This window comes from Rissa tridactyla, chromosome 2 (genome assembly GCF_028500815.1).
Source record: "Rissa tridactyla isolate bRisTri1 chromosome 2, bRisTri1.patW.cur.20221130, whole genome shotgun sequence".
Taxonomy (NCBI): Eukaryota; Metazoa; Chordata; class Aves; order Charadriiformes; family Laridae; genus Rissa; species Rissa tridactyla.
This window is the reverse complement of record NC_071467.1, coordinates 83,151,425-83,179,095: the sequence shown is the minus strand read 5'-3', so window position 1 is coordinate 83,179,095 and position 27,671 is coordinate 83,151,425. Positions and strand designations below refer to the sequence as shown.

At 36.4% G+C, this 27,671-nt stretch overlaps 1 protein-coding gene across 2 annotated transcripts in view; it reads left to right on the top strand.

Annotated features, from left to right (window-relative positions):
• CDH18 (cadherin 18) overlaps nucleotides 1-27,671 on the top strand; it is a 177,452-nt gene that overhangs the window by 36,906 nt on the left and 112,875 nt on the right. For both annotated transcript variants that reach the window (XM_054191265.1, XM_054191264.1), the window contains exons 2-3: nucleotides 855-1,149; nucleotides 9,807-9,926. In XM_054191265.1, the coding sequence (XP_054047240.1) occupies nucleotides 855-1,149; nucleotides 9,807-9,926 (415 nt within the window). The remainder of the gene's footprint in view (nucleotides 1-854; nucleotides 1,150-9,806; nucleotides 9,927-27,671) is intronic.

Here is a 27,671-nt window from a genome sequence, read left to right as displayed (position 1 = left end):
AATTCTTTAAAGTCAAGTTAGAAGCACTGAGACTTAATGAGTAGCTGTTTCATGTTATCTCTTAATACACCGGGTTACTTAGTGACTATTCCTCCTCCCTCCCCCCCAATAAATATAAACTTTCTTCTACTCAATGAAGGGTATAATATATTTAACGTATATTTAATAGCACAAAGTGTGTGTTAGGAACAATGAAAATGCTGGAAGTATCAGTCAAAGGTCATTACTTCATTATAAATAATTTAAACAGAATCAAATTAGGTGACTTTCTAATTAACAATAGACAAACAAAAACCAGAGAAAATGGATGTGGTTTTTTGAGGGACAGAGTAATCCTGGACAGACATCTGTCACTGCCACACTATGCAATTTCCTTTTGCAGTAAATAATGGTGTCCTTGGAGCCAGAGAAGATAACATAGGTGGTGAGACTGAACTACAGTCATTGAAGCAAACAATCCTCAGTGTGACTGCTTCAGGCTTAGTGCTTAAGGAAGAGTTTCTAGCAACGAGATCTGTGAGATAACTACTAGAAGGACTAAAACCAAACCAAAGTAAAATGAAGACCACCCCAGTTACCAGAATTTTCTTGACTTAGGAAGTTTTCTAGGATGAACGTAGAATCCAAGACGTCCCAGCTTAAAAAATGAACTATGCTAGATGGAAATCACCCTGAACAAAATGATTGACTTGATAGAAATAGCACATAAGGAATTATGGCAAGAGGTGGGAAGGTTAAAAGCTAAGTAGAATGATGCTAACAGAAATATTATAGTTTTTATATCTTATGTGAAATAACCTTTTATGAAATTTAATATGTCATTTCATATGATTTTATGTGTATATATTCTACAGCTGCACTCCAATTCCGACAAAGGTGATGGATCAGTCAAATACATTCTTACTGGAGAAGGGGCGGGGACTATATTTATTATTGATGACACAACTGGAGACATCCATTCAACCAAAAGCCTAGATCGAGAGCAGAAGACACACTATGTGCTTCATGCCCAAGCTATTGATAGACGGACAAACAAGCCACTCGAGCCTGAATCTGAATTTATTATCAAAGTGCAGGATATCAACGACAATGCACCAAAATTTACAGACGGACCATACATTGTTACTGTGCCAGAGATGTCTGAAATGGGTAAGGAAAACAAATTGTTCTATTCAACAATTTTTTAACAAGTTAAAATGCCACATACCGTTTGACAAAGTTATGACACATTATTGTATTGTTGATTGTTTGTAAAAGATATTACAGCTGATAAGAGATGATAAGAAGACATTAAATGTAACCTTGCAAATTACTTGGGACATTCATATTAAGAAAACAGTACAGACACGCACATTGACTGTAGAGGAGAGTCGCTCTTATTCTGGAATGCTTTAACAGACATTCTGGGGCAAATGGTACTTTGCAGTCTAGAAAGAAGATGTATTCATATATCCATATTCAACTACACACTTTATGGCATTCTCTTATGCCTACATGAGTAGCCTATGCAATTCACAGAATGAAACAAATATAAAGGAACGGTAGTTTTCTAGATTATTTTACACCGTAGTCTCGTATGTTTATTTACCTTGATTAAGTTTCTTACAAAGTGAACTGAAGTCCACTGCTCTTTGTTTTTCCCTGCTAGAAATGTAGTTCAGATGTTCTTATTCTTTGAGGTGATACATTATGCAATCAGGTTTCTTTATTTGTTGCTTGTCTGGTGTTGAAATTAGTTTGTAACTTTCCTCTAATATCACAACATCAAAGCTGCATAGCTAGTTTATGATAGATGCATGGAAATATGACTTTTGTGCTAGATATTTCTTTCAGAAAACTTAACTGTCATGACTGGTCTTTGTGAAAGATGTCTGCTGTCTTTTATTACTGAATGGACAATATAAACAGTTACCTCGTGAACACACACTTTTCCCTTTCCCCCCAAATCCCTAAACATCCCATCTAGGAAATAACCTTCGAGTCCAAGTCATGTCTAACTTTCCCAAGTGAAAAGTAGATCATTTGTTCTTTTCTTCTTGCTGTTTGTCTGATAAGCAGGTGATAGACTTTAACTTCTGCAGAGTAGAATTTTGAAAATTAAAAGGGAAAAATATTAAAATACATTCAACTCTCATAACAATATCGATCATACATATAAGAACGAATGACTAGTGTCATTGAATCTTAATGTTTTGTCATGATTTGATCACTTTGAATGGTAATGATAACTCATATAAATAGACTAGAAATTAACAGAAGTGTTAGGTTCCATACTTGAAAGTCAGATACAAAATTTTGTTAATATAATTATTTTGCATGGGAAGGTACCTTGTACAACTTTCTTAGTGTAAATAGGTGAAATTCATTTTAAACTGGGAATCTGCATTTGGTTCACCTTTTATGGTACCACCTGACATTATTATGCTGAGTTCAGACATATGTCTTTGTGTAATGAGGGAAATTTAATCTGGTTGTGGAAGTCTGCATACTGTCTGGACTGCATACAGTTTCGCCATATGCAAAGACATATTTCATGTGGAGAGACTAAACAGGCCAAAACCACAGCTTCCATTACAGATACGCAGAGTAAAAATAGTGCATTCCAAATACATCTACGATTCTTTTCTTGCAGATACAAATGAAGTGTGGCATATGAAATATTTTCAAACAGGTGGTAATCATACTAGTCCTCGAAAGATCAAAATATATTAAAATTTATTTCTCAACCATAGACTTCAAAGGTGTGTCGTTTTGGAAACAGAGACTGATTTTTACACCAGTGGCTTCTTCATTGACCTAAGTAGTGTTAATCTTGTATAAAGTAGAGAATAAGCATTCTTTCCTATCTACCATGCAAAATCAGATTGTATTAAATAGACTCTGAAGTTTATTAAATATCATGTTTTAAAAGGATATAAAAATTTTCCCCAATTCTCATTCTTTTCCCCTGACTTTATTACTACCTCTTCATTCTTTCTCTCAGCGCCAGTGCCACTACACTGACACATAGGAATAGTTCCTTGATTTTCTTCTCAAAATGTCCTCTGTACATGACGTTCTGAAAAATTATCTACCTGTCTGCATCATACTTGTCTTGTCCTAACACTTTGTTCTTTGTAGGTACTTGCAATACCTTTCTTCATTTACAGTCCTCTCTCTTCCAAGTCCTCCCACAGTGTGCTACTTCAGGTGTCTCTTCCCAGCTGTGGGGAGTTCTAAGCCTTTTTTTTCCTGTGGTCCTTTATGCACCAAGAATGCATGAAGGGAGAAACATCTTCCTTCGGTCCCCTTTTATTTTGTTTTCTCTTCTTCTTTCATAGGTCATTGTTCCCATATTACCCTTCAACTCCCCTTTTACGAATATTCTCGTTTCCACAGTGTGTTTCCCTCTAACTAGGAATTGCTACCTCATCTTTGCTTGTAATTTCTGTTTCCCCTTCCTCCCACATTTTATTATAACTATTTATTAACATTATTATTTCTAATAGCCTCTTCTGGGTCTCTACCAGAAAAAACAATCTTTATTAGCCATTCTTGTTTGGTCAGTATCTAGCTAATAAAGATTTTCACGTTATAGCTCAAATATATTTTCATTCCATAAAAATCATTTGCAAATTGTTTATTGTTCTTTTAAATCAAGCTACCTCTTAAATACTGACTTCTTGATCTCATCTGCTACTTCTCAGAGCTATAAACATATAGATCACCATTCCATCTACACAGTGATGCTAGTGCATATAACAGGACATGCAGAATTACCTATTTTAAGCATACTATCGCAAATATGATTCCCATGAGAAATTTATGGAAGTACAGAAGGGGTAATTTCAGTGAGTAATGCCTTAACACCAGGACTATTTAAGCAATGCATCTTTGTATGACAGTGGGGGGATAGAGCTGCCAGTGAGAATATTGTGGGCCTGTATGACACCTCTTCAGTTGTCTTTGATAATTCACTGTGGCACAAAGCTTTCCTGTTAGAGTTGCACTTCATTTCAGTAACATCTAAGCTCTTATCTCAGCTTTCATCAATCACACACTGTCTTGATGTGAAATTCATTTCCTTTATTGGCTGTCTCCAAAAATGCATAATTCTTTCTTCCTCTTTCTTCAGTTTCTTTTGTCTTTAATGGAGACCATTTTAATTAATTGATTATTTTTTCCCCTGTGGAAGCCTTTTATTTTCTGCATAGGAGGAAAGACAGTGGAAAGGAAATCAATGTTATCCTCAAAGTCAAAGTCAAAAGCAGCTAATATTATTATTATTTTTTTTTCATTCTATTTATAGAAGTTCTCCTTTTTTCATGCTCTCAAGATGTAGCATTCTTACATAGATGTTAGTCATAATTCTATAGTAGTCAGAATCTTGGTATTACTGAACAACTGCGTTATACAAGTTACTGTTTTCCAAAGAACAATTTGAATAGTTAATCTGGGATGGCAACTTGAGTTATAAAGCAGAGTGGGTTATGGTAAACCAAGGAAGATTTAGTCATAAAATAAAGCATTAATGTGTATGTTTTATAAATGAAATACTTTACTGGTTGTACCTGAGGTAAATCATTAAAATATCTATTCCAAAAAGCTTTCTTCTTGTGTGAATAAAGCTGAATTTTTACATCCCACCATACAGGCGATCTGATGTCAGTATATAATTTTGTTGTAAATTTGTGATCATTATTTTCTTTTTCCCTTATTGATTTGTTTGTGTTTGTTGCATACTGAAATAATTTTATTATCTGCAGTCTCAGGAAGACTAATTCTATTATTGCTTCCACAGGATACATTCTTTCAGTCAAATAATCAAGATCCCTGTGCCATTTTTATTAGTTCTGTAATGAGTACATTTTTTTTACCTTTAGTTGTGGAGTCTATACATAATTGAACTTCTTGTTGTTATTTTATGAATTCCTAAGGATGCTTCATTACTTTAAAAAATTCTTCCACTTTTTTTACATGGTCATTTAAAAAACTTTCAGTGTTACTGTCTCTCTGTAACAGCACTCATGCTGAGTGGCAGGTGGTATTTTTGATCTTTGTTGTGCTGTTTAGTTTCAGCAGCAGGTTCCTGTCTGTCTTCTCAAGAAGTTAGCTGGTATTTTTCCCGCAAGTTGAAACTTTCTTGCCTCTAAAAGCTGTAGGACCTTTCTGGCCTTCCTTTTTTTAGGTCACTGACAAGAAGGTACAGGTAATTTTTGTTAACTTATTTTTCAAATATTAGATCGCAGTGTTCATTGTGGCACAAAGTGAACATATTATTTAAGCTTTATGAACTATGCTGAAAGAGCTGAAAGAAAACACATATCCCTTGCCTTCATTGAACCTTTTTCCTGAAAGTTGGCTCAAGAACCAACATTTATATCTGAAATTACTTCTTCTACAGTGTAAGAAGCTCAATTTCATTGAGACCTATAACTATGCTCTGTTTTAAGGTTTAAGAGTCATCATTATCTAAATGTAAAAGGAAATAAAAACATTTTTCAATCAGTAAAAGCCTTCCATATCTGCTGATTTTCAGATAGCTTCAAAATGAGTGAAATATTGCATATTAAATTTTCTAGTGTTGAGGTCATGCATAAGAAGAGTATTCTCAATAAATTCTATGTAGGAAATTAAGAGACATACTGGAATTTTCTGAACTTCTTTCCAGGGTATCATAATGTGAGGTAGTCATCATTTCGGATAATCTGGAAGACAATATTCATGGTGTTCGTAAATATGATTTGTATGAAAAGTCCCTATTTATCTTCCTGTGTTGTTTGTTTTTTATCTTCTAATGAAGATAGAGAACAAAAAAAAAAAAAAGAGGTTTTTTACAGTAAGGATCTGGATCAGTAATATAGCCACTGGACTCAAAGTGTTGAGCTCCTGGTGAAATCACTATTTTCTAATGTAGAATGAAACTAAAACACATTGTGTTGATTTGTTAGTTAGTGTTTTAAGACAATTTTAAGAATTAGTTTAGTTAGGCAGGAAATCCCTGTGTTCATTAAACTTCACCTTTTTTTCACTTATCTTACTTTTTGTTCAATATTGATCCATTTGAGATTTTAACAGTGCAGCAAACTATGGAAAGTCATGCATACAGATTTGTGTTCTCAACAGACATGTTTTATTGAACTGCCTCATTAAACATTAAAAATTTGTCTTCAGAGAGAAAAATTGAAGTATTTCCCTTGAGCTTTTCTTTTATATATAACTTTACAAAATTTTTTATTGTAAACATATTTAAAAAAAAGAGCAAAACAAAAGAAGAGATTTTGAAATAAAACTACAATTTGATTTCCCAAATGAAATGATCCTTTTCTTGATAATAGAAAAAAGGCAAAGCTTACAGAGTGGTGTTCAGAGCATACAGACATATTTCACAGCTCTGTATAGAGCATTAGCTAAGAAAACAGAATTCCCAATATGTAATCTCTAAACTGTAGCGGGAAATCATGTGGAATGGTAGCTGTACTATGAATAAGCAGAGCCTCCACTTTGGGGAAAAAAGTCTTTTTTATTGCCTAACTGGAGTGTCAAAATGCTTTCATAGCAAAATTTCGAGTTTTTCTTGACAGGCTTTTTCACAGAAGTTGGTGAATAAAGTATGGAAGGTATGCCTCTGGGTCTGATGTTCATATCTGTTCTGAGGTCTCCAGGGAAATTAGATCCTTATTTTTGTATTAGATTATTTTCTTCAGAATTGTTAACGTTAAAAATAGCAAGGCAGCTGTACTGTATACTTTTCCATCTAAATCCTTCATTACACATAGCTCAACAGCAAAAACTGATGCTGCATTTGAATGGTACAAATATATGTGGAATCATGATTTGTCTGTCATGTTGATGAGCTGAATGATGCTAACTTTGAAAGGAGTGATTGGAAGGTAAAGGTACCCTCTTTACCTTTTTTCTTACAAGGCATTCTAACCACCAGCTTCCACGACCTGCCTTTCCTCTTGACTCAGCAAACCAGGGAAGAGTTAGCGAAAAGGCCAGTATATCTTATAAGACGCTTAGCATTCTTGTGTAATACAGTGAAAAAGTTAAGCATCTGATGAGCTACATCGCACTGAATGAGGGTTTGAGAGGTGGGGTGGGGGGTTGAGTTAAAACTTGTGATTCTAAGTGTTCTTTCTATGGAAAGAAAACACTTTGACACTATCCAATACTATTCAGTACCAAATTACTATTATCAGGTATTTCTTCAGAGAGAGATACAGATGTATTAGAAAATCACTGTGGCAGATTTTAAGGTATAATAGCATTCCATTCATGCAAAAATGACCTGTCAACTTCTTATGTGAGATATCACCTTTCACTAGCCCTCTTTCTTTGTCCCACATCAACGAGCAATACAAGCACTCAGATTCTATCCCCGACCCTTTAAAATACAGAGAGGACAGAAGAAAGTCTCTGAAGAATGAGAACCATGAAATCTCAGTATTTCTGTTATTTTCTTGTTCTGAAATAGTCAAAATCTGTTCATTCATTCCAAAGCCTACGTTGATTTTCTAGAACTCAGAGAAAAAGTGCAAATGGGAACTCAGCCGGTTAGACGAGTAGGTAACTGTTGGTCACTGTTTTCCTGGAAGCAGGAAGACCTATAGAAAAAAAGGTACAGAAGTTGCCCAGCACTCCGGGTAGCAAACTCTGGTAGGTGACTGACTATACCTATTGGATGGGTAAGATTTTGTTGTATGCAATTAAAAAAAAATAAAAATATGTATCGGTAGCCTATTAATCTTTAATAATTCCACGAGATTCCAACATAAAATAATGAAGCCATGAATAAAGGTAAAACAACAAATTAGTGCGGACAGCCCTTCATCCTTGAGTACAACAAGCTTAACTAGAAGACGGAAAGGTTACAGCTTTTCTACCTCAAGTTAGAAAGTATTGCCAAACTGGGCTACAGAAATACATCATTATAGTATTTAAAGAAGCTACAGAATATGGGAAAATATGCATTTTCTGTTCTTTGAAGTGACCTGATGTGGTTTGGAGGAACTCTTATTCTAAGTTTAGATAGCAAATAAATACAACTGAATAGTTCCCTAGACCATTTTAAGAAAATTGCATTAACTTTAATTCGCCTCTGTTTACCTTGTTACATAAACACAAATACAGTAATATAGTCAGTTTTACCATTAACTCCTCAATAACTATGAACAGAGTACTAGGTCCAACTTGATTTTATTACAATATTCAACTTCAAATTCATCAAGGTATCCTTATATCTGCTGTGTGAATGTGCGTCTATGTGTCTATGAGACTGCATGCATTTGGTGTATTCAGAGACCTGAAGACACTATATTTAAGTATGTAGAAACATTTGCTGTACCTTTTATTAAATCTCCAGTAGAGATACAAAAAAAGCAACTTTCAGTGTCCAAGTTAATGTGGCACAAATGAATGAATAGTTTCTCAAAGTGAAGAATCCAAATCTGTGAAGATTTGCATGCTTGCTTGCTGTACTCGAAGTGAGACTCTCTGATTTTAGGTATTTCTATTCCCAGTATACACTGAGGTTGTGCACATTAACAAACAGTTCTGTGCAATAGAAACTGATCTATGAAGTTAAACAGTTGGAACTGAGGACCTGATATCCTCAGTTATGTTTTTTGGAAGTCTTATTTCAGACTAGCTCTTGTCTGGTCTCTGAGACTAAGTGGCCATTAGCAGTCAGAATAAATCAGATATGCTGCTAAAGTGCATCTTCTGGTTTAGTTTCATCCAAAGAAATCCAGTTAGCATGCTCTGAAACTGTTCCATGAGGCAAATCAAAGTACGACAAGTGAGGGAGATCAAGGGATTCAATTCAAAAGCATACTTCCCCTTAAAACTAAGATGTGAAAATGAATACCCCAGAGTGGAGGTGATACCTCAGTGGTTAATTTAACTGAGAAGCCGCTTTCAGACACAGAATTACAAGAGAACAGCTTGTAATGTTATTATTTTTCCTGTATTTTAATACTGGGACAAAGAAGTCTATAGAAAGATAAACAAGTGGGATAAAGACTGAACCTTATTAACTTGCCAATTTTTCATTTACTGATTTCTTGTGTGAAGTGTTGGGCAGTGATAGCAAAAAAGATTAATCATTAAACGTCTTGAAAAATACAGTAAAATGTAATATCACTCATCTCTGTGCAGTACTTAAGCATTTTATTTGCTACAAAGTGTTACTCATAACTTATCCCACTTAGTGACATACTAGACTGATTTTATTTTTCTAATGGTGTTTATTAACAGCATACAAATATTTGTCTTTTGAACTCCTTATCATTCTAATTTGGATCCATCATTGGAATTCCAACAAGGTTCTAGTAGTGATTTCATTTTCAGAGTTTTGATGCCTTCCAATAGCTGGATTTTTTGATTCCGTTATTATTTCTTATTGGTTAGGGGGTGTTTAAGCAAATTATTTTAAATATGCAATTCAACATTAATTTGTATTGTGGATGAAGATAATCACGAAGTCTTTAAATACGAGTTGTTTAGAAGTCTAAGAAATATCCAAGTTTGACTTGTATATGTGTGAACATGCATATGTATGCATGCTATGTAGTTACTATTTACATTTATATATATGTAATTGTTACATATACATATATAGAGAGAAAGATAAAAAAGTTTTTTTCAAATGAGTATAAATAGTTTACCTTAAAAATACGATAGGATAATAACATATAGAGAAAATGTTCTTTATCTCTCAATTGTAGAATGTGAGGAGCGTCGAGGTTTCAAAAAAACAACTAAAAATATTTATACTTGTTAGAAAATTCTATTTATTAACCATTATTTTCCTGTATGTACAGGTACGTCTGTTCTACAGGTGACAGCCACAGATGCAGATGACCCTACGTATGGAAACAGCGCCAGAGTAGTGTACAGTATTCTTCAGGGACAGCCATATTTCTCTGTTGACCCTAAAACAGGTGAGTATTTTATATTTCTCTCAGAGTGATTTGGCTAATATGTTGCTGTTAATTAAGTCTGGTAAATGAAATCCAATGCACAAAATGCAGGTGGTGGGATTTTATTTTTTTTTTAAATTCTTATTATATCCTACTTCTTGCTTTAACACTGTGAAATTCAGGGGTTGCTGTGTTTTGCTGAATACTAAAATGAGCCTACTGCGTACAGAATTAATTCTGTACCATGCCGTGATGTAAACCATTCAGCCAAACTGGAATAGCACTTTTCCATATTTTCAATCCTCTGTTTAGGAAGTGACTCAAGTGTGCATAATACATTATGATTTTAAATGCTTTGGTTTGCTTGAAGGATAGGCTTGGGAGGATTATTGAATGTGTGCTTCAACACATATACCATAATGAATTTATATTATTCTTGTATTTATAAAACTGCAGTATTGCCATTTCACTGAAAATTTATTCTATGAGTCAAGAAGTAGAATGAGTTGAAATATTTATGCTTAAACTCTATGCGTCGCCCTCTCCTTTTTTCCACAAAGTGTAGGATATGTGTAATGAATCTAAATTAGTTTCTTTAAAGAGAGAAGAAATCTCTTTTGGGGATAGGGGTTCTTACTAGTTTTGGATTTTCGGAAGAGCATTATCTTAAATATTAATATGATGGAGTATTTTTAGCGCACATTTATAGTCCTTACTAATGAGTAAATATAATTTAAGAAAGTACTTTTTTTTCATCTGAATTTTGTAAGTATTTTTCACTACCTATTTCAAAGCTTTAATAGTGAGGGGAAAGAATGAAATATAGTGATCCCTACACTTGACTGTAAGGAAGAATAATGATTTGCTAAAGTGAAGTAACTGTAGTGTAAATAGTTTTCATCGTAATGTTTTAACATTTAAGTGTCTTTGCTTGTGTACTTTAACCTCTGTGGAACTTGGAGGCATAAGCTTGCTTCATTACAGAGAGGAGTGTATCTGTGCCATCACAGTTAGCTTTGAGGTTAGGCCTCCTTTGAGTGGGAGGCTGGACTCGATGACCCCCAGAGGTCTCTCCCAACCTAAATTATTCTAGAAATTTGTAAGCTCATGTTAGAAAGGACTAAGAGTGCAAAGCCTGACGGAATCCTGTTGGGGGACTATATAAGGTGCTGGGAGGCAATCCTGATGCAGGCCTGTTCATACATATGGTGTTTTGGGAATGACCGCCGGCACACACCTCGCCCAGCCACGCGTGAGTAGTAGTGGCACGGGCCAAAACCACTCTGAGGTACATATTAACAACTAAGGGTTATGGTACAGCAGTATAGTGTTCAAGCTTTCTCTGCCCTTATTTTACTTAGAAATACGATGCTGGTCTACATTTCTGCTTCTGTTTTGTCACTCTGAGGCAATGACCTATATTTTTTATTTTTATAATGGTGTGGAACTTGTAGTCTGGAGCTGCTATTTAGTCAGTGAAGAATTATAATGGATGTTCTCAGTGTCAGGTCTGTATCACAAAACAAAACAGTATTGTTATATAACTGTATATTATAAAGAAAGCAGATGGGAGTGTATTTTCAGTCCCCAAGCCTTAGGCTTTGACAGGGATTTAATAACACTTTATGAACTTAAACTGTTTTTAATATGTGTATAGAATATCAAAATGTTTCTGATACCTTAGTCTATTAAAATGGCAAACGAAAAAATACCTTATGAGGTAAGTAGATAGTGAAACAGGGAAAAAAACTGGAGAAGACTTTCTGATTGCGTAAGTTGTCTTTTTATAATTCCAGAATAGCAGTTAATTTAATTTTACATGATATAATAGGAAGAAGTAGGATATTGGAAAAGATGGGAAAGTCTTGAAGAACTGGGTGTTTTACTATGAAATTTCCTTTGAATTTCTGGGGTTTAAGGCACTTGTTTTCTAAAAACATCACTCTTCTGAATTTGCAAGCCATTCTGTAACCTATTTTTCCGAAGGCTTGAATTGTTCAATTCCATCTTAGTTATATTTTATCTGAAAGTTTTCTGAAGTTACCGTGACATGCACAAACTTCCTTTACAGTAAAGATGTAGAAGGGCCAAAACAGGGAAAAAGACAAAGAAAGGTCCCAACGTTCATGACTGAATGTAACCTTTGTGAAGCCTAAGGATCTTTTATGGCTATCAGTAAAGGTTCTTGGACCTATCGGATGCAGACATCAAGCTGTTCATAGCTTTAGTGTGAAGACTCACCTTAAGAAGTCTTCTGCTTCTAGCTTAATGCTGCCTAAACTTTGTTTTAACCAACTTACTATCTGAAGATTTTAAAATTATAGATTTTTAGGAATTTAGTTTAGTACAGTTTAAATAGGATTTTATAATTCATACATCTAAAATGAAATAGCAGGCCAGCACCAAATTACAAACTTTGAAGTAAAAACAGCTGTATTCTTGGCAGAAGAACACCTCTGTTAGCTTATCTGATAAAAGGCTCATGTCTACACACAAGAAGGAGGGCAGAGGTGCAGCGCTGGGAGAGTACGTATCCAGGTATCCCTGCCCTAATTAGAGACTCGATCTTGGGCTGATCCCACGGATGTCCCTGGAGATCCTCAGCCCCATGGGCCAAGGCTGAAATCCATCATGAGGAGTGAACAGGAGATGCTGCCTTGATCACCCTTCAGGCTGAGGGAGCTACTGCTTACAGGGGTATGGGACACACTATGGAATGCAGGGAAGAGATTTATGGTATTGTACTAGATTTATTCTGGGATGTTTATAGAGGAAAAACAACAAGCAAGGAAAGGTAGATATTGAGGTGGATTAGGGAGGAAAAAACAAGGAAAAATAGAGAGATAAGGAGTTAAAAGGGGCCAGTCCTGTGTAAACAGGCTCTTACTCGGCACCATTGTCTAGTCATGCCCTGTGCTTGATCAGTGCAGTCTGTCCTGTATCTTCTTATGCTCCACTTCTAACAGTTTTCCTGAGTAAAGGGACCCTCTGTATGCATGTGTGTCTGGAGGTTTAAGTGCCAGCAACTGGAGCTGGACCATGGCTCTGTGGGTCTCCATGGATCTGTGGTGTCAGCAAACTGGAGAGTACAGAGTGCGTGCTTATTGCATGGGAGTGAGTGTCACTGTGGGTCACTAGTGAGTGTCACTGTGGGTCACTACTGAGTGTCAGGCTGGAGTAACCAGTAAGTTGGATGAGTGACTTGGGTACCAGGTATCCATGTGACCAAAAGTCTGGGCCAGACACTGGAAAGACCAGGGAGTTCATGAGTGAACTGTTGTAGGGGTCCAGAAGTCCAGACTGACTATGGGAGCGACTGTATGATCTGTGGGTTGACCAAGAGGCCTGTTTGCGCCTGTGTGTCTTTCTGCATGAGGCAAGGGGAGACCAGGGAGTCAGGAGCCAGCTCCTGGATGTCCTGAGTGTCAAAGCTAGCTACTGAGAGCCCATAATATATATGTGGGGGTGTCAGTGGGCATGCAAGGTAACTGGGAGGCTGGAGGGTCCAGGGCCAGTTACTGGATACATGGTAGTACCTGAGGCCCATTACTGAACGGTGTGGAGTGTGCTGGGGTGGGCGGGGATGTGGGGATGTGTGAGTGTGTCCAAGTTTAAAAGCAGATCTGTACCAGCAACTGGAGGGGAGCTGCAGGCTTTGGACTTGTATATTCAGGTGCCAGCAGTGGGGAGACTGGGGATCCAGGTGCCAGCTACTGGATATGCCAAGTGTCTAAGGCAAGTTACAGGAGGGATCCATGTTGAGCACATGTGCGTATTTCCAACTAAACTGTCCTTCCTCCTGATCAGACGGAGAAGGATGAGGTTGTTTGTGCCATGTCTGTTTAAGCGCTGAGTGTTTCTATCGGTGTGTTGCCCGCTGCGTGTCAGTGCAGCACCTGTGTGAGTGCCGCTTGGGAACACGCGCGCAGCCTCACTACTGCTTCTGAATCACAGATTAGAAACAGGGAGTTGCTGCAACCTCATCTCCATCCAGATTTGCCAGCTCCTAACAATCTTTAGTTTTTCAGGTGATTGGCTCCAGGGCCTGTGTTTTGCTTTTTTTTTTTTTTTTTATTTTCCCGTGGGAAAGAAGAATTGTAAACTCTGTGAGTGTGTAGAAATTTGCTGCAACTGTGTTGTTATGACTGTGAATGTCAGAACTACTGTCCGTGCATAACATCAAGTGTAAGGTTTTCAAAGTCCTTTGAATTTGAATGGCTTTCTAGGAAGGGTTTTGTATTCATGTTTATTAATTACTTTTAGTAATTAGCTATGGGATGTAATAGTAATTAGCTATGTAATTAGTAATTAGCCGTGATAGCCTTTGTTGGTTCTTCTTTGCTTTCCTCCCCAGTTGCAGCAAAATATTCTGCTGAATTTTTATAAATAAGTATGTATTAATAATGCTGATGAAAGAGAGAGAAGTTAACGTCTAGATCCTTGGTGCATTTGCAAAGATTATGTGTGTAGGATTATGTGATTTTTTAAATCAAAATATTCAGGGAACCTCAGAAAACATGAGTCGTTTATCCTTTTACAGTACCATTAACATCACTGTAAAAATAAAATAAAATAAAAATGAGTTATTAACAAAGAGTCAAGCAAGTAGTTTATTAATATACTTATTAATATATTATTTTATTAACATACATTAATATTTTAATATGGTTCCCCCTCACCACAGAACATCTGAGCATCTTTTGAAATGCCCAAAAACACATGAAAACTTTTCTTGGGAGTATGAGTTTCAAATTTAATACCCGCCTTTCCCAAAGCATAAGGTCTTTTGATCCATGAACTTGGTGTAGGATTGTTCTTTGCATATGTTAACTGTGGCTCATAACAGTTAACATTTGACTGGTAACCCAACCCCAGAAGCTAATTTTTTTCTGAGGAAACCTCGAATTAGACTGTGGGTTCTTTTGTAATGGCTGTAGAAGCTCTCTTTCAGTTGCCACATGCTTCAGGAATGAAAGTGAATCCCATAGTCCAGTTCTGCTGCTTACATAGTAAACCCGTATCTGGAAGATGTTAGCTACACACAGCTCTTCCCAGATGGATCAGCCTTTCTGAACAGAACATACAGAGTGAATTAATCCGTGAGGCATTTTTCCTTTCAAATCAGCAGTTCTGGTTGTAACTGTGATGAAATAAGAGGTAAAAGCCTCGTTCTTTGCAGTTTCGAGTTGAAATGTAGACACTGGTTGGATAGATGGGAAACACATTCATCATTGAATTGAATGACTGTGAAAAAAGACTACATATTTGTATTTATTTGTATTAATAATGATTTGCTGTTACAGCAGTAGTATTACAAAGTTCTTAATCATGTATCAACTTGTTCAGGGCTTTTTACTTGAAGATATTAAATAGTAAAGAAATATTTATGCCTATTTATGAAAGAACATCACTGCAAATTAGTACAGACTAATTACGAAGTGTGAGGAGAGTGTCAACCTCCCTCTGCTTTCCGTCTTCATAAGAAAATGAACAATGCCTTCAAGCATCCCTCTAAGAAATGACATGTTCACTGCTTATCTAGTTTTGTTCCTGACTGAGAGCACAATAAAAATAATAAACATAGTCAATGGCTGAATAGATGCTTCCAAATATAAAGATGGGCCTCATGAACACCAAATGAGCAATCCTTGAAGTTCAAGACTTTTTGTCCTCATCTGTAACTATTATTCATGTCCTTTTCTAGAAGTGGGAATGGCATTCATATGGGAATGGCAGATTTTTTGGCATTATAATAAATAATATTTTAAGGCTGCATGTGTATTCCTCCGGGAAACAAGAAAAAAATATTGATTGTTTATAAAGTTATTCACAGATTTCATACTGCTAAATAAGTACTAATGCTTTAAATTGTTAATTAATGGAATCTGTTAAAATGAAGTTATTTTAATACTGAGGTAATAATTATAGATTTAATGGATTAAGGTCTACCTCATTTCCTTATTTTAGGGAAAATATCTTAAACTGGTGTAAAGAAGAATTTCATAGACTTTCCACTACAAAGAGGAAGAGCACCATTTGCACACTTTAGTAGAACAGTCTGTTGTGGCCTCCCAGATAAAAATCTGCTGTACTAATTGAAGTAATGCTGAGGCATTTCATGACCCTATGTCTCTGCCACACACAGGAAATCATATTAGTAAAATAATTTCAGAAATCAAATTCTGCTGTTTATGTGAGTGACCATCCTTATTTTCGATATTAAGAATTCTTACTTTTTAGTTGAAATATCTTTCTTAGTGACATTTGTTTAAAATAAGCATGTTTACGGCAGTTAATGATCCCCTGCCGATAAGCAGATTGGTTCATGTTAGAGTGAGAACCGAAACTGGAGAATCCTGTGTTTAACTATCTCTTTGCTTCACGCTGAGAGGATCCAATATAATTTTAATGACCTTATGGGTCTATAGAAATATCTTACATAAATTGAATGCTTCTACTCTAAAGCAATATTTTTGACATCCCTCTAACTCCACTAAGACACCGCAGCTGATGCCCAGGTTCCTGTAGTGGTCCTAAAGTAAACTTAATCTCCTCTATCACAGTTTTTACACATGGACTCTTAAACTGTTGTTGCTCAATAATTAAATTTTATAAAAACCAGTATGGGTGATTGCATTTATCATAAAATTTTGCTAATGACACTTTCTGTTTCCTTTAGGTAAGGAAATATCTATGATGAACCTTCAAAATCTCACTAGTGCTTTCATTGCAGACCACTTACAGTGATTAGCAGAAAATCCAACTTAATTATATGTGATTGGTTTCTATTTAGTATCAAGAGGAGGTCACAGTGAAGAATCAATCTGAAAGTTGAGTTATTTTTATTACTGATACATCTCGCTAACAGTGCGTAGGATTGTTTTGTGCATGGGTACTGTAATTTTATCTTGAAGTTGCAGGAAATGCATTCCCTATTCAGTTTTTCATATATTTATTTTCCCTTAAGGAATTTCTGAACTGTTGTAATATGAATTACATCTCTAATGTATATCGTTAGAAAGTCTATAGTTTGTTGTCAAGAGAATCACTAGAAATTCAAACTCAAAACTTGAAAGAGTCTTACCACATATTTCTAGTTCTACCAAGTACTGTACAATGCACTGCTTCATTCCTGAAGGAACAGAAATACATGCTCCATCTAAAAATATTGTCATGAAAACTTGTTTGAGAGTGTCATCTGCGAACTCTCAGCTAAGAATAATGTAAATACTGTAGTGTCCTTTGCTTTGAATTTTAATATTGGATTTTCTACACCTACAGTTTTCACACTTTTAAGATAAAGTCTGAACAATGGACTCAATTCTCACAGTTTTCTTGTGTGTTCAAAATATATATATACTATTACAGTGTTCCCTAGAATTATTCAATGTATAACTTAGGTCACCAGATGAATGGGCAGCAAGATATGAGCAGCTGAAAAATCCGCTGTTTGTTTCAGTTTTCTAAGGGCTCTGTTTTGGTACAGTTGAAGATTTTATGAGGGCATTGGTACAGCTGAAACCTTGTTGTTTAGGCCCTGTTTTCCACTAGCCTAGACACTGCACAGAGTCCTTGCTAATCAAAAGTATACAAAGAGGAGGGGCAAAATGGTGTGCTGAAGATGCATAATAAGGGTAATACGGAAGCAGCAGCACTGCTTTGGAGCAAAGGTCTCTACAGCCTAGTGCAGTGTTTCTTATGGTGACTAATGTTTGCTGGGCCATCCTCTTTCCTGTGTGTCCTGATGCAATTTTTGCCATCTACCCCCAGGAGATTTTGTGGTCTGCCTGCTGGAGCAGGACTTTGAGGAGCAGAAGGTGGATCAATCACTTGTCAGGACTAGCATTCTGGCACTCTGCTTTCTTTGCTGGTTACCTACCACCACTCTCTCTTCCAACATCAGTCATATAGCTAAAAAGGACAGGCATAGGAGGCAGAAAAACAAGGGCAAAAAAAATTGCCTGATGTTCTAACCTTCTTTTCCCTCTCCTATGAGGTGGACCATGCGTATTGGAGATTGATTTCAGAAATAGGGAAACTATTCGTTGGTTGTTCCGCCCTTGTTTGTTTCTGTGTCTGCAATTCTTTCATCATCTGGTGTTGTGAACAACTAGTATGGACAATTTGTGTTGTCCAGCCATAAGTTATCCTTAATAAAAAAAAAAAAAAAAGAAAAAAAAGAATTGGCACATGATTCTGTAACTGTTATTTGACAATTGGCAAATTCCCAGACCATATTATTATCTTGGCTTTCTAACCAGGACTACGGCAATATGGTAACTGCATTCCTATTGTTGGTAGACACCTTTGATCTGTAAATACACAGATACATTTTTACACTTCCAACAGAATGCCTGGTTATTGTGGGCTAACCCCAGTAGGTAGCTGAGCCCCGCTCAACTGCTCACTAAATTCCCCCCAGTAGGATGGGGGAGAGGATGGGAAGGATAAAAGTGAGAAAACTCACGGCGGGAGAGAAAGACAGTTTAATAGGGAAATAAAAGCTATGCATGCAAGCAAAGCAAAATAAGGAATTCATTCACTACTTCCCACCAGCAGGCAGGTGTTCAGCCGTTTCCAGAAAAGCAGGGCTTTATCACATGTAATGGCTGCTTGGGAAGACAATTAATGTAACTCCGAACACCCCCCCTTCCTCCTTCTTCCCCCAGCTTTTATTGCTGAGCAGAACATCATATACACCATGTGATACCCCTTTGGTCAGTTGGGGTCAACTGTCCCAACTATCTCCCCTCCCAATTTGTTGCGCACCCTCAGCTTACTCACTGGTGGGGCAGCATGAGAAGCGGAAAAGGCCTTGACGCTGTGTAAGCGCTGCTCAGCAAGGCTAAAACAACAAATCCAAAACATAGCCCTATAGTAGCTACTATGAAGAAAAATAACTCTGTCCCAACCAAGACCAGTACACTGGTGAAACACTACGTTTAGTTGTTTAACCAGATTTGAAGTCCTGATGTGAAAGCAGTGAGACACAGATGATCATGTAGTCTGGATTCTGTTGCCGCATGCTTTAGTCTTTCTCTTAGGTTTAAAATTGTTATCTGCTCACCATTGTGAGGTTTTGCTTTTGCCTTCTATGGGACACGTTTATTAAGCTTGGTTTTACATACTTCTAGACATTCACGTCTTTGCATATGTACTGAGGATTGTAAAGAGCCTGCTGTTTTCTAAAGGTCACTGTGCTATGTCTATTACAAAATTTAAAGATACAGATGTGAGAAAAGCATTCCATTGCAAGTGTCTGTAAGATGTCTGTTTTTTCCAGAATAGGATTACTTCTGTGAACAGGTGTTTCTCTCTGTGTCTTTGACCTTTTCACGAGGGATATATGAACCATTAATTGTAAGTTCTCTGTTTTTAAACAAGGAAGGTTAATGTTCCATCCAAACAAAGTGTGGAAACTGCATGTGTGATAAAATGTGTTTAACTTCAGGGAAAGAGAATGAATAAGATTTCACCCTAAAGCCATAAATACATTATTGTAATGTTTAGCTCATCTGGGATGAGAGCCAGGACACTGACTCAGAAGATTAATGCACTAGACTCTTTAAAGGCTCTGCCTCCAAGGACCAGTCCACATGTTAGTAATACTTTTCCAGATCAGTCTTTATTGTTGTGGAATTAAGCAGTGATTTTATTGCCTTTAATTGTGCTAACAGGTATCATATTTCTAGACAATAGGTTACTATTGGCACCTCTGGTTCTACAAGAAAGAATTACTGGGACATTGTATCTTCATTTTTCCCTGCCTTAAATTTTTGGCTGAGGGACTGAAATGAAGATATAGAGTAAAGCATTAAGCTGAACTTTATAGAGGTGCCCTAATTCGTACACAGTTCTGCTTCTTGATCCACATTCTCTTTTCCAATTTAATTTTCCCTTCACAGTCTGTAGTGGGTATTAGTATTATTGAGGATAATAATTTCAGAAATGCAGCTAAAGGGTGGCAATGAAACTTTGCAGCGGCAATGAAAATGAAAGGGAGCAATATTGAGGTACTATTCCAGGAGCTGTGTTATCTGCCAGTTTGGTAATGCTAAGATGCCTGCTTATGGTTGGAGACACATTGGTTATATATTTATTAAATGGCTTAAATTCTTGTCTCTGTTGTATGAGGGGTTTTTTTACAAATATATTGTGTTAATAATGCTATTGCTTTAATAATAAGTTTGAGTAAGTTCACATTTTTGCCTTTCATATTTTGAGAAATTACGTTTAGTTCACACTGGAGATGGGGAAAAAAACAGTAGTGGTAGACTTGTGAAAAGGAAATCAGGCATATAGAATTGATTGAGGATGCTGTTTCCTTTCGTAGTTGCATCTAAACAGAGATTTTTATAATACATACAAATCCTGTGATTTAAAAATGTAGCCACTCAGAATTCATGCATAATCTACACTGGATCAATAAGTATGCCTGCATCTGGTTTCCCATCAGTCTTCATATTTCACAACAATGCGTACATTTTCAGTTACAATCTGAATAAATGTGTCTGATAACAACTTGTCTTGTAATAAACCATACAGAACAACAAACCTAGTACGGTGATGATCCTTTTCCAAAGACTATGTGTAAAAACAAAATTTCTCAAGAAATATTGCCCAGCAAAAACAATTCAACTGCAGTTGAGATAGCTCCTAAGAAACACTGAACAAAATCTTTATAGAATTAACACCAGCTGTGTATCTGTTGACCATCTACTTAAGAAACAAACAAGGACAAGGTATTTATGAACCAATTGTGTACCAGTGTTAAAATATAGTAACAACAAAGATGACATTTGGGAAACCTCTATAATTCATTTTTTATCTGAATATTAAGGGAAAAAGAAACTACCTCAAGAAACCACCATACCCGCTATATGTCAGCATTTGTCCTCCCTTCGCTACTTGACGTTGCAGCCTGCACGCCATCACTGCCTGTGTGAAAAGGGAACACAAAGCCTGACAATAACATTTCCCGGTTTCCTTTAGGTGGTGCCCATCTTTTCTGAACTTGTCCCAGAATTTGTTTTCATTCCCTTGCTGACTTTGTCAAGCCCAAGAGCAGCAGGTGAAGCAGTGGTCTTTGGTCTTTAAGACTGCAGATAGGCACTAGTCAAACACAATAGCCAGCAAATTTACCTCATGTCTTTGTAACTGTCTTTATGATTTGCCAGCATATTTGTAAATTTAAAACTTAGGAGAGACTATAAGCAGAATTCCTGAGACTCTGTAACTTCAATTCCAGGAGAGGAATCTGGAGAGTGTTCAGTACTACAGGAGACTGTTCAGTACTAGTTTTGGTGGTTTTTTTTCATCTGTCTTTGCTTTCACATGTATTCCGTGACTTAATTGGTGAACGACAGTAGGAATTAGATCTTTTTTTCTGAAGGTCAGATTAATCACCACCATATTTGGAACTGGAATGTTTACATGACAAAAGCATACAGGTATGTTATCAAATCAAAGGCTCTGTCTTTATTTGCTCCATATAGACTTGCCATACTGCTTGTCAGGGTCCAGAATCCACTAACAGGACCCATCACCGTGCCCACGGCTCAGGACCCCATTGCAGCCCCCAGGAGCCATCAGCCCCTGCCCAGGCAACACCTTGTCAGAGCCGGTCTCCAGCTCCGCACAGCCCTGCCCTGCCTGGCCATGGGCCCTGCCAAGCCAGGTCCCTGTCCCCAGGGAGGTGCAAAATGCCCGGGGCTGGGGCTGCCCTGGTGCCCTGCAGTCTTTAATTTAGGTCCGAAGGAAACCTTTTTTCTTTTCACAAAGTTTTGTCTTCTTTTTCTCCTGGTACACACTTCAGGATTAAAGCATGAAATGTTTTGTATTTCTGGTCATGATTACAATTTCAAAATATTCTAAAGATGCTGTTACTCTTCCATTTTCCTTAGCTGGTCCATAAAATTCTCAGTATTTCTGTTACATAGTATTTTGAGAGCATGCTTACAGTGTTTGCAAGGAAAAATTCAATTCCATTTGTAATATGGGGGAAGGTGTAAGACTAGAAGCTTTCCTGGAATTTAGTAAAGCACTTGCAGTCCCAGAAACAGATATAGCCATCATAGGAACAGTCCTAAGGGAAGAAGGTAGATTAAATGAGGTTTTACACTCTCACAAACTGTTCTTTCAAGAAATATATTTTAGATCAATAGGTTGCGTCTAAAAATGTTTGGGCAGAAAGTGCAACAGCTCTCTGTATATCTAACCACCATGCAAGGTGGGCTTCACTTTACTTGAATGGAAGATGAAAATAAAATGAGTGACTTATCAGCTAAGGCTGTTTCTTCCTGAGAATCTCTCCGTATTTTGAGATTTTCTCTAGGTTTTTGTCTTCAACATGAAATAGCAAGGACTGGTAACACAAAACAGGTCTTTTCACTTGAATATGTTTCCCAAGTCTTGGCTTTAATCCATTTGTAATCAGTTCTGATAAAATGTTAATATCATAGTGAAATGGACTACTCATCTGAGCCATAATATTCTTTCTGTAAACGTAGATGAATCACTCACTGCAAGAACGTACGAGTATGTCTACTTATCTGATCCTTTGTATTTACTTAAATACAGTAACCTTCTGCGCTGTAGAGAAGAAGCCTCTATTTTCAAAGTGTACGTCTTTATGGTAAACGGCTTACTTTGTAAGAAAAGAAAAAAAAAAAGACAAACCTGCTTTAAGTTAGGAAAGCAGACACAACTCATCCTGTTCTTTTTTAACAGAACTTTGCATTCACATGCAATAGCCCTTCTGGATATTTTTTTAATAAGCTTCTGTTTTATTAAATAGATTACAATGAGTTCAGATGTGATACTATCGCCAAGGGATTCTCAATGGTGTTGACAATATATGTCAACAATTGCATCTTCTGAGTCTGGAAAAATTGACATAAAGTGCTATATATATATATATATTTTTTTTGGAAATTACTCCAAGAATTTTGCTTATAACCTCAAATTTGTGTAGTGTAGCATGTTCTGCAAGAGTTTCAGGATGCTCTGGTAAAAAAACAGTTGCAAGGTATACTGAGGTAATAAAAATAATACAATGCACTACAAAATGCTGTAAGATGTATCTGCAAATTATTTTGTGTGATCACTGCCATGACAAAGATTAGTTATAGATATATCAATTTCTAATGTAAAAATCTTACTTGTAAACTATCACAAAAGATGAAAGAAGGTAAAAACCATATTGGAATAATAAATTTTTTTCTTAAAGTGGTAGACTGCTGTTACGCTATTGTTAATAATTGCTACGCTAATGTTAATAATTTTAACATAGTTATACATTAAAGTGCAGAAAACATTAATTTCATATTCAACATGTAGGTTTGTTTACTTTATTTTGAAACACCATTTCCTTGTTCAGCTAATATCCTATTAAGTCAGGAAACTAAGAGCGAGTGCAATGTAATCTGAAGTACATGTGTAGTACAATTGAATTTGGCTTGTGTAATTGTTTTTAAAATACTGTTTCTTGACGTAACATTTGGATATTCATCATTCTCGTAAGTGCTGTCTTTCCACTTCTCTTCAAGCAGAACCTTCTTTTTCCCTGGTAGTATTTCCATGATAAAGATTTTGCAAGAGGATTCTTTTTTTTTTTATCTGGATTACTGAAACAAATGAAGCAAATGTACATCAAATCAACAGCTAATAATTCTAAAAACATTTGAAATAACCATTTCTGGAGTTGCCTCTTTTCAGAGAAGAGCAGATGCAAAATGAAACTTAAAAAAATTCAAATTTAAACATAGATGATTAGGCTGTGACTTTTCGGCATGGCTCAAAGACAGGGTGATACTTATTTACCATCCATGTGCTTCTCTCGGGATGTGTTGTTCATTAAAGGTACTAGGCACAATTAATTTCTTGTTTCTCATAGGAGTGGCCTCCAGGGATAGTAACTTTTCACTGGCTTATATGTCAGAAACCTATTACCACCTATCTTCTGTGGAAACAAACACTGAGATAAATGGAATTGACTGTATTTGTCTTGATCAGCTAACCACACAAGAGATGAAAACCCCACAGATATCTTTCATTTGAATGTGGTTTAATCTGACTTCGCAGAAATTTTGTCCACCTTTGAATCGGGACTCACTGGCAAGACTTTAGGAATGCTCTAACCTCCACAAACGTTAGTTGTGGGGTATCTACTGCATTCACCAAGCACTGCAATAGGCTGCTTGTCAAAATCTAATAAGAGTTTTTTCCTCTTGATTCATTTTCGATTAATAATACAACTAACAGCTGTTGCCAGATGACAGCCACAATGGTGCTATGTTTTTAATATTTTCTTCTTTTAGCTCTGAAGATCTTTTCTTTCTGACAGGAGTCCTCAGGGTGAATTTCAAGGCCTTGAAATTAAAAATGATTCATGTAGCTGCTGACACATATTCCTAGGCAGAAGCAGAATAAAAAATCAAAAACAAATACCCTTTACATTTTTCTCTCAAGTCAGCTATTTTACTTAAAAGACCCTAAATTATTAGTGAAAATTTCATTTTTACTAGGGCTGTATCACACAGGAAGAGTGTAAGAAGTAATAGGTTAAAAAGGAGCAGTGCTTTTAAACTCATGTTAGGTGCTAGAATTTTTTAATCTACCTCACCTTTTCGCTGCATTACTATCCATTTTTACCTGTAGTTAAGAAATTTGCACAGTTTTTTGTGTGACGAATAACTCCTCCCTGTAGAACATATGAATTGAAGTACTCATTGGCACAAACGTATAGAGGAAAATATTTTTTTATTACAGGACTTTGGACTTGGAAGAATATCCAGCCAGGTGTTTTTTTTCGGAACTTGCAGCTTTTGTTGTACTTTTGAAAGCCAGCCCGTGATGTTGGCTGTGCTACAAGCTGCCTGTGGCTCAAGAGGATATCAGAGCACCTGCCTCTGTAGTGCCATAGTTAGCTCAATTCACTTTATATCTGGGTCCTTCTCTAGGGCTTTCTCTATTTACTTGTACAAAGGGACACCCCAGTATATTCTAAACTGCTGGGGTCCCCTGCCTGCATATGTGCTTTCTGTCCTGAGGAGCAAGCAGGGGCTGAGGGCAGCTGTTCCCTCTCAGAATTTGCTGGGAATCGTGAAGGGAGCAGCCAGACTTCAAACTGGTGTTCCCTGCAGCTGTGGACTGCTGTGGACACGTTCTGCTCACAGACCCTGCCTGGTACATAGTGAACAGAAGAATAGAAAAGGCTTTGTTGGCATTTCTCTTTTTGACTAGTCAAAGTGGAAAGAGACAGACCTGTTTGATGATGTTAAAGGTCTTTACCATTCTAAATGATTCTGTGTTATGGTTCTATGTGGTTTCCTTTTGCTAGCCAGTTTCTTATAACACAGACACTGAAACACCTATACATCAAACGGCAAGGAAGTCTGTCTGAGGATCACCGTTCCTCATACTGATGGCAAAAAGCATCTCCTAACTGGTGGCAATCGTCGCGGTGCCTGTGTGACATTGTGGTACCATCTAGTTTTATAGGAAGCGCTTCCGATCTTCCACTCCAAATCAGTTTCATATAGATATAATTTTACAAGCACAGCAATATGTATATAACTATGTTACTTTCTGAGAGAATGGCTTAGTGGACCATAGTAGTCCATAGTGCAATGTAACATGACGGCATTGCTACTTGTTCATTGACCAGCGATAGGCTACTTCCGTGACTTAGAGATAATACAAGTCAGTTTTAGAAAATCTGATTAAACTCTCTACAAAGAAATTTTCTTTTACTATTCAGTGAAATCTGTTTTAAGCTTCTGAAGTCTAACCTTTCAGTACTGAATCAGAAATTATTAAGACAACAACACAGGATCTAACTGTACTTTAGTGTCTTTATGTCAGTGTTTGCTTTCTTAGTTTCAGGATGTCTTCTTTTCCCATTAGAAAGAACAACAGAGAGAAAAAAAAATCAAGTCTATTTGAAATAGATAGGAATTTTAAAAAAAATCCAAATTCTTTTCCCAGCCTCTTTTAAAATATCACATGATAACATATTGAAAGGGTCATTATGGAGTGTTTTTCATTATCCTTATAGTTTTAACTGAAAATAAATGATTAGTGCTGAGGATATTTTGAATAACTGTCCTACGAGAAATTGTGAAAAATGACATTTTAACTGGTTTTCTGAAACAAGATAAAACTGTTAGTAATGTGTTAGTAGGTATAAAGTTTCAATTAGGAAATAATAGAAATGAGGCACCTCTGATTTAACATCAAACCTCCAATTTGCAAGAATCACTGTTCAGATTGGTAATCACAGGGGTTTTTTAGATAGTTTACTGTAAGTTAAAGGATTCCTGTCTAGTGGAAAAGTGAGGAGGAAGAACTTTTCCTGCTCACCCACCTGCCTCATCCCCCCCCAACAAAAACCACACAAACTCCCTTGTATATGAGGAAACTGCATTTATTTTGGGAAAAAAAAAAAATCTACCGTAAATTTTCAACCAGACTCATCTTTTGTCTTTTGAATATATTGGGTTTGCTACTTGTCAGGTTAGACAATCCATTTCCATATATATTGACAGTTTGTGCTCCATGATTCAGTAACTGTTTATGAAGTAGTATGTAATAATCTTATTTTTCTATTTTGCTTGTTGGAAATAGGGGTGTAGTACTGAGACCACAACAGAAGAAGTGACATATTAAAAGTTAGAACTTGCAATTGGTAGGTGGTAGGTTAGACTGCTGATAACTCTCTGAATTAATTATGTAAAGCACATATTCTGCTAACTGGAAGAAAATATTAGCTTTCAGAAGTTTGGGGTTTTTTAAGATAGTCTGGGAAGAGCTGATAGCAATGCCTATAGTTAAGGTTGAGTAACAGTTTCCATTATAAGGCATATAGACTTTGCTAGATTTTATTATTTTAGCTGAAATGATCTATTAATTAACTGTTGTTATGTCTGATGATTATGTTAGTTCAGCAAAAGCAGTTTCTAAGAATGTGACCAGTGAAGGAAATTAATTTTTAGTATTATTTTTCACATTTTGTAAACATTTTTGATTTGAAGCGAGAGTGTGGCAACCAGGAGGAAGATATTACTGGAACTAAAAAGACAGATTTTGTTGAAGGTCTGACCGAGTTCCGATCCTCTGAAGAACCACCATTTCCGCATGTCCAAAAGCACTTTTAAAAAGATTGTAATAGATTTCCTGAGTGGGCTCCAGCCACATTAAGCAGGGCTAAACAGAAGTGCTAAGCCATTGTGCTGAAGCTGTATAAGGGAGTAACAACAGTACAGTAATTGTTGTCACTTATTTGACCAGAAAGGAGGAAATGGTCACTCCCAGTTTTATTTTTTTTACAGATGTTTATAATTTTGAGCTCCAGGGCCTTACTATTGAGCAGATCTACAAAAGGCTATTGCTGGAGGCCTTTATGGATGACAGGATGACATGACTGAGAAACTACAGTAGGTCAGGTCTAGAAATCTTGGAGATAAATCTCAGCAATTGACAAACTCTGCCCAGTGTAAACTTGCTGAAAGTATAAGATGCTTGATGGTTCCTCTCTTGGCACTGTCAAAGAGAAAAAAAACAAAACAGGAAGGACACTGATTTAGGTCACTTCTTTTTATTTTTCTTAAATAACATCAAAATCTAAACTATTATTTAACTAGCTTTTGCTAGTATCTTCTATAATAATAGAACAGATAGATCAAAAGTGTATATCTATGGAAAAAAACTAGCTGTTTCCGTGTAATACTTTCTAAGTCTATAGACTTATGTCTACAAGTCTATATT